General features: G+C 41.0%; 4 protein-coding genes and 1 non-coding gene across 5 annotated transcripts; 3 read left to right on the forward strand and 2 right to left on the reverse strand.

Annotated features, from left to right (window-relative positions):
* Nucleotides 1–4,161: 4,161 nt before the first annotated feature.
* Nucleotides 4,162–5,097, reverse strand: HG536_0B00160 (uncharacterized protein; the record flags this gene model as incomplete). Its single annotated transcript, XM_037281937.1, has 1 exon — nucleotides 4,162–5,097. The coding sequence occupies one exon, from the start codon at nucleotides 5,095–5,097 to the stop codon at nucleotides 4,162–4,164; it is 936 nt and encodes a 311-aa protein (XP_037137832.1).
* A 1,429-nt stretch (nucleotides 5,098–6,526) lies between these two features.
* On the forward strand, nucleotides 6,527–6,598 carry HG536_0Btrna2E. Its single transcript has one exon. It is a non-coding gene; the product is annotated as a tRNA-Glu (tRNA).
* Nucleotides 6,599–7,693: 1,095 nt separating this feature from the next.
* Nucleotides 7,694–8,290, reverse strand: HMLALPHA1 (transcriptional co-activator mating type protein alpha; the record flags this gene model as incomplete). The annotated part of the gene is made up of 1 exon (XM_037281938.1): nucleotides 7,694–8,290. The coding sequence occupies one exon, from the start codon at nucleotides 8,288–8,290 to the stop codon at nucleotides 7,694–7,696; it is 597 nt and encodes a 198-aa protein (XP_037137833.1).
* A 2,041-nt stretch (nucleotides 8,291–10,331) lies between these two features.
* On the forward strand, nucleotides 10,332–11,045 carry HG536_0B00200 (uncharacterized protein; the record flags this gene model as incomplete). The annotated part of the gene is made up of 1 exon (XM_037281939.1): nucleotides 10,332–11,045. One exon carries the CDS (start codon nucleotides 10,332–10,334, stop codon nucleotides 11,043–11,045), a length of 714 nt encoding a protein of 237 aa, XP_037137834.1.
* Nucleotides 11,046–15,498: 4,453 nt separating this feature from the next.
* On the forward strand, nucleotides 15,499–16,758 carry VAC17 (Vac17p; the record flags this gene model as incomplete). Its single annotated transcript, XM_037281940.1, has 1 exon — nucleotides 15,499–16,758. One exon carries the CDS (start codon nucleotides 15,499–15,501, stop codon nucleotides 16,756–16,758), a length of 1,260 nt encoding a protein of 419 aa, XP_037137835.1.
* Between the last annotated feature and the right edge of the window lie 52 nt (nucleotides 16,759–16,810).

A 16,810-nucleotide genomic window follows, 5' to 3' on the forward strand; every position in this document is an offset into this window, starting at 1 on the left:
CAAGCATCAACTGCTGATACATGCCTGCAGACCGCATTGCATCCCCTGCATCACAGCGGCTCAAAGTAGAATCACATTATTAAGACATGTTTGAGAAGGTTTTGTTTTACTTAAACACTGGGTAAAGAGTATATGAAAAGCTTCAAATTTCAATTGCAAGCTGCAAGGAATATATACTCCTTTGTCAAAGAAATATGTGGTGAAAACTAACATATACAGCTTTTGCAAGTCTTGATCTTGTTTGGCAGTGTTGATTTTCACTGACCATAACCAAACAAAATGCCTTTTATACTATACAACAGTCCTGTAATTGAATTTCAGATCCACAAGACGATGAAAGATTTTTATTTTTAATCAGGATCCGATTACTTTGTGAGCAGTCCACGCAAAATTCGTAGATCATATTGATGAAACAAATCTCCTAAAATATAATACTAAACTGTGATGGCTAAGCAATCAGGAACTATTAGAATACTCTAAGCCCTTTCTGTATTTTGGTTTCGTTTCTGAGGATCATTCGAGATGGAGATTGTCTTTACCAGGGCTATAAGTTGGTATTAAAGTTTGACTCTGCTCGAGGTTTCAATATGCGCCAATTTTACGAGGATGGCTCAGAGCCAAAAAAATTGGATTTCAGGGGGGTCACTATCAATCCAGATGTTAGGTGTATTTTTATTTTCACAACCGCTGGTCCTGTTTAGCTTTAAGAATAAAAATATCACTGCTGGCGTCCAAGTTGAACTAAGCTAACTAGCCTCATATGTATACGTCTCAAGCTCAATCTCAGCATTAGAGTTCCCAACTTGTATTCTGTTGCAAACTTTTCATTGGCAGCACCGATTATGTTACATGCAATCGTTTCACACCTTCAGATTTAATATTACACCTTAATTTTCGGACCATAGTAATCAGATCCTGAATTCGTCTTGAACTGACTATTCACTGTGCATCGTCCGTCATCCGTAGTCCCTTCAAGTTTGATTGCTTTGCTGAGTCAGACCATGATCAGTTCAACTGAAATTTGTGTCACATCTAGACACTGTTGTAATGCAGGTATATTAGCGGGATAACTTATGAGATTGAACAGGCTATCTTGAAAGTAACTCAGGGATAAGTTACTAAGAGAGCAATAGGTTCGGTTACTAAGTAATTACTGTTCTATCCAACTCCAAGACTAGCAGCTAAGTGAAAGCACAACTTGGATCTAAGCTAGCTGGCCTCGCATTTATACGCTTCAATTCCACTATTCGATTAGCCTATTTGAATTGCACCTGAACTTTCCAATTCCAACATTGTTGCACATAATCGTTTCATAGTTGTTAGATCACCATCGACCGATCTGATGTCAGTTCACTTATCAGACCAATATTATTGGACATTGATTCTTCGATAATGGATTGTATGATCATCAGAATTCAGTCTATGATTCTCTTGATTGGTTGATTCACTTTGTTATCGTACTCCTCATGACCTCTCATCCTTTGCTAGGCTCGAGCTACATCAGCTCAGCTGCTGCTTGTATCAGTCTAGATACAAAATTTTCTCCCCTCTCGGGATCCCCTTGAGATTCGTAGAGCTGTCTGAAGTTGGCAAGCACCAATTTACGTATGTTGTCAGGGACCTCGGTGAACTCCTTTTCGGAGTATTCGACAGTTATTGTCGGGTCTACGTCCCGCATACGGCATAAGTAAACATGATGCGTAGTATCAATCCCAAACAGTGCTATGACCTCATTGGCTCTCTGAATACGTTCAAATGAGGTCCGTGCCTTCTCTTTGGGGTAGGCATCTGCGGCGAATGAAATTTTTTAGGTCTTGGACGTTAATAACTCTATGCGCCTTTTGGTGGGAGTCTAGACTGATTTCATAAGCGTTGTCATGGATTTTTTTGACGACGTAGAAGGGACCAACGTAAATGGGTTGTACCTTCATGTAGGCTTCTCTCTTAAAGTACGCATCTCTGTGGACGAGAACGTCATCTCCTCTTTCCAGGATCAGCGGTTTCCGTCCTTTGTTGTTATTAACTTCCATTTCTACCTGAGCAGCTTCTAAGCGTTCCTTCGCTTGTAATGTAATAGCTTTCAAACGTCGAGACATTTCGACGGCTGAAAAGTTTCTTGCATTAAGCTCCTCATCTGTCTTGAGCACCGGTTCGTTAGGAACGTATCCTAAGTCTATTTCAAACGGTGATGCACCTAAAGTTCTATTTGCAGTTGAGTTGTAGACAAACTCAATTTGCGGCAGATATTTATGCCAATTTTCGATATCTGTTGAAGCGCATGCTCTGAGCATTCTATTCAGTGTCTGGATGGTCCTTTCAGTTGACCATCCGTCTGGGGTGATTCGGGGTCGACATTGTTGATTTAATCCCCAGCCGTTTCGTGAATTCCTGATATTTGCCTGCAGTGATGCGGATATCTCTATCACTGGTGATAGTTCTCGAGAACCCATGATACGAAAACACATAGCGGAATAACAGGTCTATCAAATGAGATGTGTCGAGGGTTTTTCTTGTTGCAATGGAATGGGCACGTTTAGAAAAACGGTCTACCACAACCATGATCATGTTCAGGTTATTCGCTGTGGGCGGCAGTCCAGTAACAAAATCCATTGATATGTCCTGCCATCTTCCGTCCGCTACGGGTAGAGGGTTCAGCAAGCCGTGCTGGCGTGGTCTATGGGCTTTTATCAACTGGCATTGGACGCATGTCCGGATATACCGCTCAATGGAATGTTGTAACTTTGGCCAGTAGTATATTGGGGCTATTTTCCCGATTGTAACTGTAACGCCAAAGTGCCCTCCGAACAAGGTAGATCATGGTATAGCTTCATGACATCGTTTTGATGGATTGTGGGTACAACGATTCGATCTCGGCAGTAAATTAAACCATTGGATGTTGAGTACTTGCATCGGAAGGTCTCCGAGAGTAAGAATTTCTTCTGGTAACTTTGGAAAGCGGACATATCCTGGGCACTAACGTTGTGTCTCGTTAATTCTTTCATGTGAATTAGAGCAGCACTACATGGCGGGTCGGATTTATAATCCAATTTCCATTGTTCCAGATTCAGGGAAGCCGGTAGTTCAGATTCTACCACGTACACCGCACGGGATATGGCATCTGCAACTACGTTCTTAGGACCAGCGAGATATTCTAGGGTGCAGTCATAGGTGACTAGGTCATCTAGCCATCCTTGAACCCTCCGGGCTGGCTCATTTTTATTCTGGAGTGACAGTAAACTGATATGGTCCGTTCTCAAGGTAAAGTGTGTACCATGCAGCAAGTACCTGAAGTGTTGTAAGTCTTTAATAATGCCTAATAGTTCTAGTTCACCAGCAGGGTAGTTTTCTGAGCACTTTCTAACGATTTGGAGAAATAACCAACAACGGCAATAAGCTTATTCTTGGCATTAACCTCCTCTAGAACAGCACCAATGCCATCTTTAGAGGCATCTGTGGTTAATCGGTAAGATGCTTTGCTTTTGAACAGAATCAGTACCGGCGAATTGCAGAGCGCTGCTTTCAGCTTATCCACTGCTTTGTCTTGTAACTTGGTCCAACGACTTTTGTTACAAATAAACAATTGGATCGGTTGCGCTACCTGGGAGCAATTCGGAATAAATCGTCTATAGTAATTTATCATTCCTAAAAACCTTTGAGCTTCCTTTATCGTTTTAGGTGTCGGGTACTTCTCAACGGCCTCACATTTATTCTGTAAGGGTTCTATCTTGTTGACTCCGGTCTTATAACCTAAGAATTCGGTTTGCTTTGCAGCAAATCGACACTTTTTCCTCTTTACAATCAGATTCTTCTCTTGTAGAATGTTCAAAACCGTATCTAGATGACTCCAATGTTCTTCCAATGTTTCAGGGAAGATTAAAATATCATCTAGATAGACAGTGACGAACTTCAACCCTCGGAAAATGTCAGCCATATATCTAGCGAACGTACTAGGTGCGTTAACTAGTCCAAAAGACATCACAGGGTACTCATATTTCCCAGATGGAGTCACGAAGGCAGTTTTATATGTGTCTTCCGGATTCATCGGGATCTGGTGGTAACCACTGTGCAAATCTAAGGTTGTAAAAACCTGCGCATTTCCAATACGGCTTAATAAGTTGTCAATTCTTGGTAATGGGAACGGGTCAGAAATGGTAATCTTGTTCAGCTCTCTGTAATCAACACAGAGTCGAAATGATCCATCTTTTTTGTCGACAAGGACGGCAGGAGAGAAGTACACGGGGACTTGGAAGGGACAAGCTTATTGATCTCTTGCTCAGTCTTTTGTGTAGTTTGATAAGGTTGGAGTCTTGGTAGACGAGCGTTCTTCTTGATTTCAATATCATGTTTCACGGGTGCCTCGTCTGAGCTTGAAAATCTAGGCGGAAGGTCATTTCTAATCTTCCCATACTTTTGTTGAAGCCATGGGGGTAGCACATCAACGGTATCTTTCAACCTTTGTTCACGCACAACCACAGGTGCTAACCCTCTTACACTTGCAACCAGGGACTTCTCTCCCATCTCCTCCAGGAATGCCGCTTCTTCAGGTAGCCTAATCTGCTCCAACTCTTGAACGATTAACTCGGGATCACCTGGATAACCAGGGTTGTCAAGCGCACTCGCTGTCTCAGAAGTAGTGGTAACAGGAGATGCACATTTGGCTTTACCACGATGGCCAATGGATTTCCGGTCAATTGCTTCAAGAGTAGTGGTAGCAAGAGACATTTCAGGCCTTCTGGAATTACCACAATTACCAGTAGACTCAGGCTCAAGGTAGCTAACCTTGACACGATTTTCACAAGCTTTCAGGTTCGGGGTCGATTCCAATATTATTGACAAGAGTTTCGGGTAGCGGCGGAGGATAGGATTGGCAATTAGCAGTTGATAGTCCATATTCTCCAGGATATATGCCACTACTGGGATCTGTAAGTCTTCTACCGGAACGGTTAGACTTACGGCTTCCGTTGTCGTTGACGCATCGGTAGGGATAAACCCTCTGAATCGGAATGGTGGTGTCTCGTATGTCCTCAGGTTTAATAACTTCACCATATCCGAACGGATGAACGAAGTAGGCGATCCACTATCAAACAAGGTTTTCATTTTTTGTTTTTTGATGACGATTATCCATCTCCGGGATGGAAATATAATGTACAATGGGCTGGCTTCTAATGCACAAAGATCGTTTTTTCGGACTCGTCTCAGTGTCCATGTCGGCTAGGCCTCGCCTCACGCTCTCGGCATTCATTCATACGGTGACCGGCCTTCTTGCAATAGAAGCATAAGTTTTATTTTATGCAGTCATCTCTGCAAGGCGTTTTTTTGTCGCTTAACGTATTGAGATCTTCCTTGATTCCTAGGTCTTTTCACTCCGCGATTATTGGAACCGAAGACTGCTGAGACGGTTGTATCCTCATCCGCTACTCTATCGGTTTTTACGTTGACGTCTATTGACTGGTACGCCTTCTCCATAGCCTCTTTTAAGGTGGTCAGGTTCTGTAACCGTACATTATTCTGCGTTGACCACTTGAGGCATCGGAAATAGAGAGCTATCGCAAGCTTCTCAATCGTATGGCTTTTTGGGAATCTTATCCTAGTTCTTTTTGAATTGCTCGTTAAAATTGTTCGATACCCAGGTTTTCTTGAGCTAACGGAATGATGCTGCTGATTATCCTACTAACGTCGGGTTCCTTTGTAGAAGTGTTTTGAAAAGACTTCCGTGAAGTCGTGGAATGACACATCCTGATAATCCTGCTCGCTTATGTAGTCTTGGGCCCATGCTGGGACCGTTAAGGTGTCTTACGAAATAAACAACTCGGGCGGCTTTGTTATGCCAATCAAATGTTCCCATGTAAAATTTCATGTTGGATATGAACCCTTTCAATTTGTCGACGTCCTCTTCCATACCTTCGAAGCGTAACGATGGGTGTTTTTGGACCTTGGGTCTAAACTCGCTTGGAGTTTCTGAGTTCCTTTCTCCCTCGACATTAGAGCTTATGTTGACAGGGTGTTAAATTTTCAGGTAGAGGCAGCCAGTAACCGTAAGCGCTATCAGGTGTTGTAATACGGGTCGGTATTACTTCTGTAACTCAGTCGTTAGGGTCGGGGTATCTTGAAGTAAATTAAGCGGTAAGTTATCAAGATCAAAAACGAATCAATTATTACTTATTCTATTTAACCTTAAACTAAGTACAGATGAATTGCTACTTGGATCTAACCTAGCTGGCCTCTATTTATACATTTTGGTTCCACCCTAGATTCCTCTATTTGGGTTCTAATAGTAACCTTCTGATTTGCATAATCGTCTCTCAGTCGTCGGACCACCAGTGTAATACTGGAAGCTGAACCATAGGTATCATGCCACGGTCCCTACGTTATCGCCTCGTACAGCTATCCGATAGTAGTCTGGATTTGTCTTGGTCAGACCACTCGCTTGACCTTGTCACTTATGACTCATAGGCCTTGTTTGGGTTAGAGCTTCAAAGCTCAACTGCTGCTTGTATCAGATCTAGATACAAAAATAACTAAACAGTCCGATGTAGTGTAACGGCTATCACATCACGCTCTCACCGTGGAGACCGGGGTTCGACTCCCCGCTTCGGAGTTTATTTTATTTCTAAAATAAAAAACCCCAGAAGTATGAGTTGCAGCAAAAATCTTGCATATGCCGCTCTCTTTTTTTGACATTGTAAATAGACCGTTCTCTTAGCGAGATCCATATCCTATTCGTTCGGCGTGATGTGACGTAACATACTTACACCACGCATCTTTCCCAAAAAGGAAATTGTGCCTCTGTAGAGAACATAGTGAAATGTACCAAATTCTAGTGAATTTTGGCGAGTGAAGGGCTTCTGTCTTCTAAAGATATGAGACTTAACAATGCGAGGGTCAAATGGAGAAGGGAAATGTCTTCAGAAAGTTTACTCGGTTTCGAATGTGTGAATAATCGGATACCATTAAACTGATTTGTTGGGTTTTAAACGATCTCACAAGTTATTCCTCTTCGCTTTAACGATGAAAACCATTGATCATGCGCATGTCACAAAGGTTTCGCTGTAATTTGACAATTTTGGACATGATTTCCATGTCATAAATTTGGAAATGAAAAGTGGCAAACCTTTCCTGAACGTTGAATATCAGGACGAAATTATATTTAATAGATTTTTTATCGCGTCATAGCATGTTGAATTCACTAGTACAACACTTAGACGCCTAAATCAAGATGTTGACGACCACGCAGCATTAGAGCAACTGAGTGAGCGCTATCGTATGCAGCACAGAGATCTTTTTGAGCTTTATGCTGATTGTTCTTCGATCAAGTCACTTACTTCGTTAATCAGCTTGCCAAAGTTACCACCAGAACCAGAGTCGTTTGATATGACTGACAAGACACCCTTGGAGAGAGCAAAGGTGCTTTCAACAGACCAGAGACTTGCCATTCATCTTGCTCTTCAATCAATTAATCATAGCCGAGAGCCAGTTTCGTTTTACTCCGTTTCCCAGCTTGCCAATGAGATAGCCGTTTCGGCAGAGCCCTCAATTCCAGCCATCATCCGGTTGACACATCAAGTAACAACATTGCTACAGCGCAACCCGTCCCCACTCCTCGCCCAAGCTTCTCAACTCTACTTCCAAGCATTACTTTCCCCCTCCCAACAAGACATCATCAATGCAAATACAAATCTACAAAATCTTTTAATTAACTCTCCCGCTCATATCTTTGATCCACCCACTCCACAAACCCACACTTCGGCTTGACAAAATTAAACTGCTGCGCAAAAGTGTCCCATATTTCTTGTTGTTCAGGATGTGAATGCCACGCGGATGCAAGCAGCGGGGATAAAATATTCTGTTTCAGACCATAGCCGAATTGGGAATTGTAAGCCCTAAATGCCATAAAGGAATTAAGCGGCTTTGTGGAGGCACCTTTCCTAGCGGGCTTTTTATATATGTTATCTAATACATCGTTCGCTATGGAAAATAGTATTTCCTCGCTGTCCCAGGAAATTGGAGAGTCCCATAATGATCCCTTCTCCGCGGAGCTCTCGGACTGCAACTTCAGCTTCTCTTCCTCAATCTTCCGGAGCAAGGTATTAGGAGGAGAAGGAATCTTAATTGGTCCCAATTTTGCCATGAAGGTCTTGGTGCTTTTCTCCTTTGTATAGCCAGATGTATGAGAACAACTCCCTTCCATACACCGAGCTTTTGCTGGTCTACACTGACCAGGTTTCCGTTTAATCTGGACTTTGAACAGAGGTCTGTTAGCTTTGAACCCACGGAAAGATTTCTCGTGCATGGCAGTAGTTTGACGATTCTGGTAAGGTAACCAGGACGGTTTTGACGAACGTTAGGCGTTACTCTTTATACTCGAGAATTAGCCTAAATTAACCCTAGCGCTGTTTCATATTGATTTTTGTCTGCTCTACATAGAGGGACATCATTGCGCATAGAGCCTCAAAACAAAACTATGCACCGTACACCATACAGCTGGAGCTCTCATATATCTACTCCAAACACTGTATTGAAACGGGGAGATTGCTTAAGGGGAAGTTCGATGACAAAAGCTGTAGTTTTAATCATTGTTGATTATTTTTACAGCGGCTAATAATCTCTCAGTGTGTACCGCCCGAACTCTATGAAACAACCCTGCTCCTCACCACATATTAAAAACTGACTGGAAAGCAGACGAAGAAAAAAAATTATGTAAAAATGTGAACAAAACTCTGCTATAGCTCTGCAATCACTTCACAACTATGGGGGAAGAATGATGGAATATTTCAGCTATACTTTGAGCTTCTTTCACAATTAGAAGAGCACTGGCATCTAAACATTTATCCTGAGTATCGTTACCATAAAGTCAATAAAATAAGTCGGCAACTGGAGAATAAGCTCGTGTATCAGAATATGTTAAATCGGATGCGCTTTTTTACAGCATCTTCGCTGTCATCGAAATTGGAAGGTATTCTAAGCTCCGCACGTGCTTCTGCTGCGGATACTGCCGCTGATGCCCCTGCTGCTCCAGGTGTTCCCCTTGCCGCCGATCCGGTCGGTTCCACCTATGCCTACTCTTCGTTGTCCTCTTATCAAGATGGCGTAAACCATCAACTTCCTTCTCGCCAACAAAACCGCCCGGTGACAAGTAGTGTCGAGCCAGCTACAAATCGACAGCTCGGGCAACAACAAGATCCAGCAAACGTCCCAGACCGCAATCCCTTCAAGACACATCACGACAGATGCTTCAGGCCCAAGAGCATGAAGAGTGATACTAAGAGAGTCCGCAAGCAGAGGTGTACGGTAAAGATGCAGGGTCACATGTGTGATCGGATCAAGCTTGGCTCGGAAAAGAAGGAACGCCGTGCTACCGCGCACCCTTCGAAGAGACTGAAAGTATCCGGAGTTACCAGAACCGGTGGTTGCAGATCACCGAAGAGGGATACAAAATCTCTATGTCCTATAACCATTGGACAGAAAGAAGATCCTTGTGAGATGGCATTGGATCCTTCTTTATCGGTTGAGAAGTACGGCTCATTCATTTCCCAGCATAACCAAGCAACCGGTTCGCCTCTTCGAGGCGACCCGAGTCGTTGCGACGTCTCATCCACCGCTTTGGCGTCTGTGCATGCCAGCGCCAAGAACATGAGTTCCCTCGGCTTCGATTCCAGCTCATTGCACTCGAAGCTGCGGTGTATGGTTGGCACCAAGCAGCATCTGGAAGTACAAGATCTTTATGTTTAACCTGCGCGCAGATCCACTCGCTCGCCCCTCCTATCCTTCTTTTGGAGCCGTTTCGCCGTCAGAAGAGGAAAGCTTCAAAAGGGTTGCGTGGTAGAGAATGATACATCTCTCAGCGGTTCAGACCATATCACAACGAGGGGAGATCAATTGCCTGTTGAATCAGATCTGCTACTAATTTACTTGTGTCAAGAGAACTAGTGGAGTATTGAGCACTCGGGCTATTAAAATGAGTGGAAAGACGCGAGACACATTCGGTTCAAGAGAGGAAAATCATCAGGATAGCTTTCTAACTGCGCCTGTTTTCCGTCCTCCCTTCTGGATCACAGATCTAATAACAAATTTTGAATTAGGCTTATTATTATTCCACAACCTACCATTATTATCCATGGGTTTTTATTTCCATGTTACTGTCGCCGGTTTCTTTTTTTTTTTTCCTTGGGTTTTCTCGTTTCAATGATCATCTTCGTCCTCACTGTATAATCCTCAATGCTTCGTGATATGTAAAATATAAGCTGAGGCATGCTTTTTTTTTTCCCAATCTCAGGCAATTTGACTTCGAAGGGCGATAGCACATAAACTGCGCTCAGCACAGTTCAAAGGTCATGTCCGGCAAAGTGGCGATGACAGACACCCCAATCAAGTACCCCTGGTGGTATGGCGGTGCGGGTGGCATTTTTGCTTGTATCGTCACCCATCCACTTGATCTAGCCAAGGTTCGCCTTCAGACCGCCTCTCCGCCAAAGCCAACGCTTCTGAACATGATTCGAAGAATCTTACAACAGGAGGGACCTCGTGGACTTTATGCCGGGTTGAGCGCCTCTGTTCTTCGGCAGTGCACCTATACCACCGCGAGATTCGGGTGCTACGACATCATTAAGGAAAATTTAATCCCCCAGAGCGAGATCAATAATAGTTTGTATCTTTTACCATGTTCAATGTTGAGTGGAGCAATCGGTGGTTTTGTAGGAAATCCAGCAGATGTCGTCAACATCAGGATGCAAAATGACTCAGCACACGATCCACATCTAAGAAGAGGTTACCGAAATGCATTTGATGGGTTAAACAGTATTGTTAGGGAAGAAGGCTTTTATAAGCTTTTTACGGGACTGGCGCCAAACTTAATAAGAGGTGTCTTGATGACGGCCAGCCAAGTAGTCTCTTATGATGTATTTAAGCATCGTTGGGATTTATTATGTTTGGAAAGATATGTCTTTAATACTACTTTTTGCGCGTTGTGTAGTACTTCGTTTATCACCAGGTTTCTTAGTATATTATTGTACTTCTCGCTCTTTTTAGCTATGTTTCAACTTTATTAGGCGATTTCATTGTCTAGAACTGCTCACGGTATCTGGAGCATCATTAATTGATATAGGTACCGTTTTGAAGACAAAGCTATCTTCTCCTTTAGATTTTGCAATTCCTGCTCGTCAGGTTTTCTAACTGTTCTAGATTTCTTTCTCATTTCAGTTATTTCATATCAATGAGCTCAATGTTCTAGATTCCCATTTGAGAAGTAGCCACACGCTTTTTGAAGTTGATATGAAACGGGTCTACAGTGGATAGCTGTTTTATCATAGAGGAAATCTTTTCGATCGTCAAAGATCGTCAAAGAGCAATCCATTAAAATTACGTCTACAACCGGGAATAAGCGATAGTCGTGAGTCTGCACAGAAAAGGCGATAAAAAATACCTTAATTAAACATTTAAACTTTTTAATCAATGCTCATATGGTAAGAAATATCATGTACTGGAGCTAATGTGTTTAGTGAAGCTATGCATGAATCAATTCGAATAGAATGTCGATCTGTTATCGAGACAATGACTCAAATAAAATTTGGCTTATGTCCCTTTTTATGTCTTGTCTCTGGATCACTTCTTTCATTGATTAGAAATTTTGATCTTCAGCAGAGCATATATCCGAGAATGCTGATTATGAACATGGTAGCGCACAAAAAAAGGTCCTAAATATCCAGCTGATCTTTTCAAGACAGCATTCTTTGGTTGCATTTCTTTGGATCGATATAAGGGCTTGTTGTTGTTTTCATGACAATAACTTGGTTACTGTGTAAGGACTAAATCGATTTTGTACTAAATCTCATATACCCGTGTCTGCGATGTCAAGTTTTGTTGGGTTACTCCTTTTTGTGTATTTTTGCAGCTTGTCTTCTACTGGTAACTTCATCTTCTTTTATGAACCTTTCCGACGCAAGCCAAGAGCTGTTATGAAAGAAATATATTAAACTAAATGAGAGCGTCATATAATTTTTATGAACTTTGCCTATCGATTGGTTCATGTTAGGCAAGCGCTATTTGGTAATGCCATGCGGCAACGGAAGAGGCAGAGGCTTGTCGGCGTTAAGATGCGGCAAACTGACCTGAAATTAATTGAAACGGTATTTAATAGTTGTTCCATATTGAGGCATTAGAATCCTTTATGAGACATACAATAGAGTTTATATGTATTGCGCGAAATTTAAGCTGGGTGTCGTATAATGGAAATTGTGCGCTACTACAGAAGAAGATACTAAACTCGTAGAATAGTTACCTCTTGCTCAAGAAATTTCTGTATCACAAATAAAAATAGATTTAGTCACAAAAAGAACCGCATGACCTTATCTGGCGACTATCCAAATCCTTTAGCTGGATAAACCCAGAAACACGCGCAAGCCTATCACCGGTAACGTTCTTTCTAAGCACTATCCAATGCAACACTTTGACAGCTTCAAGATTCTGCGCGCAAGATAACTCACAAATTTGTTGCCTGAGGTTTCAAATGCTCTTGAGTGCTAAAAGATCATAGATCAATATCCAAACTCTGGTAGCATTTGCCCGAGCTTTTTATGTATTATATATACAATAAAATCATGCGTTATATGAAATCGAACAAAATAGAGATTATATAATTATTTTGCTTGACTTATATGGGATTACTTTGATGCTTTTTAAATAATGATGATTAGATAATTCATGAATAATTATGATGGCTTCATTTTTACTTTTATAATAAAGTATTGTTAGATACATCAACGAAAATAATGGCATTAAAGCCTTCTATTAAAAATCCATTTCTTGTGAAAGAAAATCGTCTTTCAACCTCACTTCATTGATTTTTCGACAGATTTAGTACGATAATATACTATTATTTCTTCATAGGTATATATTTTTTATTTATTTTCTGTGTAATGGAACATAAGAATCCTTGCTGAATACAGCAATATAATAATTATTATAAAAGCAATAATAAATAGAAACATGTACTTTACGCAAACTAATTTTCGTTCTGATCCATTTTCGATGAGAGTAATTTTTTATATTTTGTGTCACTATGATATGATTTAAGTTCCGTAAATTTATACGCCTTAATTTTCTGTTAATAAAATTTCAGGATTAAATGTATCGAAAATATAACTTGTAGGTCAAAATTGCGTAGCAATTTAGAAGACTAGTTCAGATACTCTCAAAATCAAATTAATGGTAATCATGAACTTTATTTTACAATTGTAACTTTTTTCTCTAGCTATTTACATCACACATTTGTCTGATCTCATCTGCTATTTTTATTTATGTACCTTTGCTCTAGGGTCTCATAAAAATAATCTAGAATTCTAACAATTCATATCCACAGATATATATTCACCCTAGCATCTTTGTTAGCTTTAATTGGATTGTTTTCGGTTTAAGATTAATCGTCAGCAGGGTATTTATTATGATTGCGTTAGCAATTTTAGTTCTCACAATAATGCCTACTAATTTTTTCATCCTCAGTTTCGTTCTTTTAACCGATAACTTACTATTTTGTAGTTGAAAGATTTCTATTGCTATAGAGCAGAGTTACATTTCACCTATTTTAGCGAACCTTTTTACTTAAAGTATTCTTTGTACTTTCATTGATGGATACTGCATCTTAATATGCGACAAATTATATTTTTGTAATTTATTATTTAAACGGTGGCTCTACAATGCGCCATGGAGGGTCCACTGGCCATATTATAGGTGATTTTTATAACTATACCATTACTTCAGGATTTTTCTGCTTATAGCTTTGAATAATGATATATTTTACAATCTACCTCATTAATATTTGTCGTATCTGCAACTGAGCGAGATTATTGAAAGTCGTTAATATATAAGGTTCCGAAGGTAGAAGAAAGAGAATCATAATTATTCTTTCTACGACATCAAGCTTTAGTTTTATCAAAATTAAGATAAATGTATAGCAAATTTTCAACTACTTCCTTCTCGCGCCGGCCTATGAGGACCAGCGCGGGACTAAAGTTAAGTAATAAGAATAGCTAATTCCATTAATCTAATAAATATAAAATATCAGACGATAACAGAGAATATTCAGTAGAGGACCAAATAACTTGACTATTTTTTATTTTGATTGGCTAAATTACTTTATAAGTTGGAATATATGGTCTATGTGTGTAGTCTTCGAGAGAACCACGTTGCATTCTTCAATATTGAAAAATAATAATATCCTACTAATTGAACCTGCGAATCGTTCTGGGTTCAGTTAAAAGCATGTTATTGAATAACTTAAGCCGCACTAATGGTGATAACCGCGTCCTTTGTGGTTTGTGTCAGGATTTGGACATTTTTTTTTCTCAGTATATATGTTGTCCAGATTCACAGATGTAATTTATCAAAGAGTGGTAGGCTCCGCGGTACTGAATCTCTTCTTTCTTAAGGTCATTTTCAGTCATATATACAGAGAGCACGTTATACACTGCAATCAAGTACCCTCAATTTGACATTACCCGAAAACTCTGCGTGCTTTCTTTTTGGGTTCGTCACAGTTTTAGGTTTAAAATTAGATACCCGGTGTGGACGCAGTTCTGGCTATTTCAGCTGTTCGGTTTGAGCGCATGAGCAGGCACCAGTCAGGATCATTTTAGCTCTATCTTGCTCAAATTTGCTGCTTGGAGCGAGCATTGCCGACAGTCAATTCTACTAAGGAACTATCCTAAAAGTTACAAAAATCTGGCGTTCCTGGAGATATTTGTGATACCATGGGTGTGCTTATGTAGATTCTAATTCTAGCGGCTTCATATCGTTAGTTTACTAGAGATTAGATTAGACTGCTCTTGGGATAGATACTAGCATCTCCCCACGAGTTTTCTAGAAAGGAGAACCTTTCAGCGTCAAACGTGGGGCTGTACGACGGCTTTCGCCACTTCATTTGAAATCCGCTTATCGCTACTACAGCTTTGTGAGATAAGGCAATTAGGTCAATTCATTTTTTATTATAGCGGATAGATCAAGGAAAAGCAAGCAGATTTACGCTAGAAGGACGCTGCCTATCGAATTTGTGAGAAAGGAGCATTCTGCTGCAGGATACATTTCATATTGAAAGCCACGAGGTGCAGCTGCCTAAGATAATCAGCTGATCTTTACACGGTTCGATCATCATCTAGTTAGCGTGTCACCGTGGAAAAACCAAAACCCTATTTCTATGAAGATATCAGCTTTTCTAGATAGAGGCCATTTTAGAGCTACACCACGGCTCGACTTTGGTGCACGGCTGAATATAGTATCAGCGAACTGAATACGAGTTTGAAAGGGCAACCACTGTTCGCAGCTAGAGTCGATCGCCAAACTTTCAAGTTGCACGGTTGTTTCGTTTAAGATGACTTCTTATCTCGTCTTTTCCCGTCTCCGCTTACTTTGTTGCTCCTTCGCGAAAATCTTGATGAGATTTAAAAACAATGTCAACTTGAAGCCAACCAGAGATATTAACTGAAGTATAGCCTACTGGAGTCCGAAAAGATGACGCAGCTTGAGGATATATCAGAGCGGCTGCTAACCAGATCCCAAGAAGCCATCTTGCAATTAGAAATATGGATTCGAAGACAGCAACATCTGCGCGAACTGGAAGATGACTCGATTGACAGGCTAGGAGATCAATATAACATATACATTGCGCAACTTAATTCGCTATGCATAAGATCCGAATACGTTCGTGATAAGTTGAATAAGGAGCGGGAGCGCCGTCTATCTTTGATTAACGACCGCAAGTATATTGAGAACTTAGTTCTTGAGTTCCAAGATATTACAATCAAGCTCAATGAGCTTGCGCATTGCCGAAGTTCTCATTCGACACCTTGTTCCAAATCTACCAGAAGCAGCTTAGATTCCTTCCAGCCTAGACCCTTGAAACTGACTGAACGTCATGGATCCAAGATCAGAGAAACTCGCGAATCTCCGCTAAAAAGAAAGCCCTTCATGCAGAATGTTGAATTTGCAGATATCCCAGAGTCTTCAAATTCGAAATGTCTATCATTGCCTGGATCGCCGGTAAAGGGAACAACGACTGAGAAGTCGATCCGAATGGCCAAATCGTATGATACTGGTCTGAGGCCTAAGAAAAAAAAGGCGTCAAATGGAGATGGCGATAACGAAATCAGGTCATTTTTCAAAGAAAATCAGCGCTTGTCGATAAGCTTTTTTGGAGAATATGACGACGACGTCGATTCAACATCTGATCAAGATACTGTTATCTCAGTGAGCCCCGCTTGTCCGCCAAAAGGAGTACCTTTGCGAAGATATAACTCACATGAAAGCATATTTTCAACCAAAATTGAGCCTATCAACTTCGAAAAAGGTCATTCTTCATTCCTTCTCCCAGCCTCGACCAGGCCGTCGATGACAAGCGCGCGCGTGAGCAGTGCAGCCGTATTTTCCAGGACAACGGGACCAGGTAGTTCGAAGGATCTGCTTTCGACCTTTATTGCTGGGCACAGTGAAGCGCGAGTGATAAGTGGAAAAAGGCAGGAGACAAAATCGAGCTCCTTTTTTTCTCGATGGAACCTTTTTGGCAGTAGCTCAATACCGAACCAAGCAAAAGTCAATGATAATGCAAGTGCTGAGGTGCAGCGTAACTTTTCAAGTTCTTCATCGCTGGCAGCAATTTCTTCCATCAATATCTCACCGCCACGCTCGAAAATACCCGTATTTGATAGCCTGATATCGTATGATGACCTTCGTGATGCTTTAGACACAGAGCTCATTTTAGCGGCTGAGCTCTGATATATTTTTGGAACTTTTTTGGTTGTAATTTAGACTATGTATTATTGATAAT

Source organism: Torulaspora globosa, chromosome 2 (assembly GCF_014133895.1).
Source record: "Torulaspora globosa chromosome 2, complete sequence".
In the NCBI taxonomy this organism is placed as follows: Eukaryota; Fungi; Ascomycota; class Saccharomycetes; order Saccharomycetales; family Saccharomycetaceae; genus Torulaspora; species Torulaspora globosa.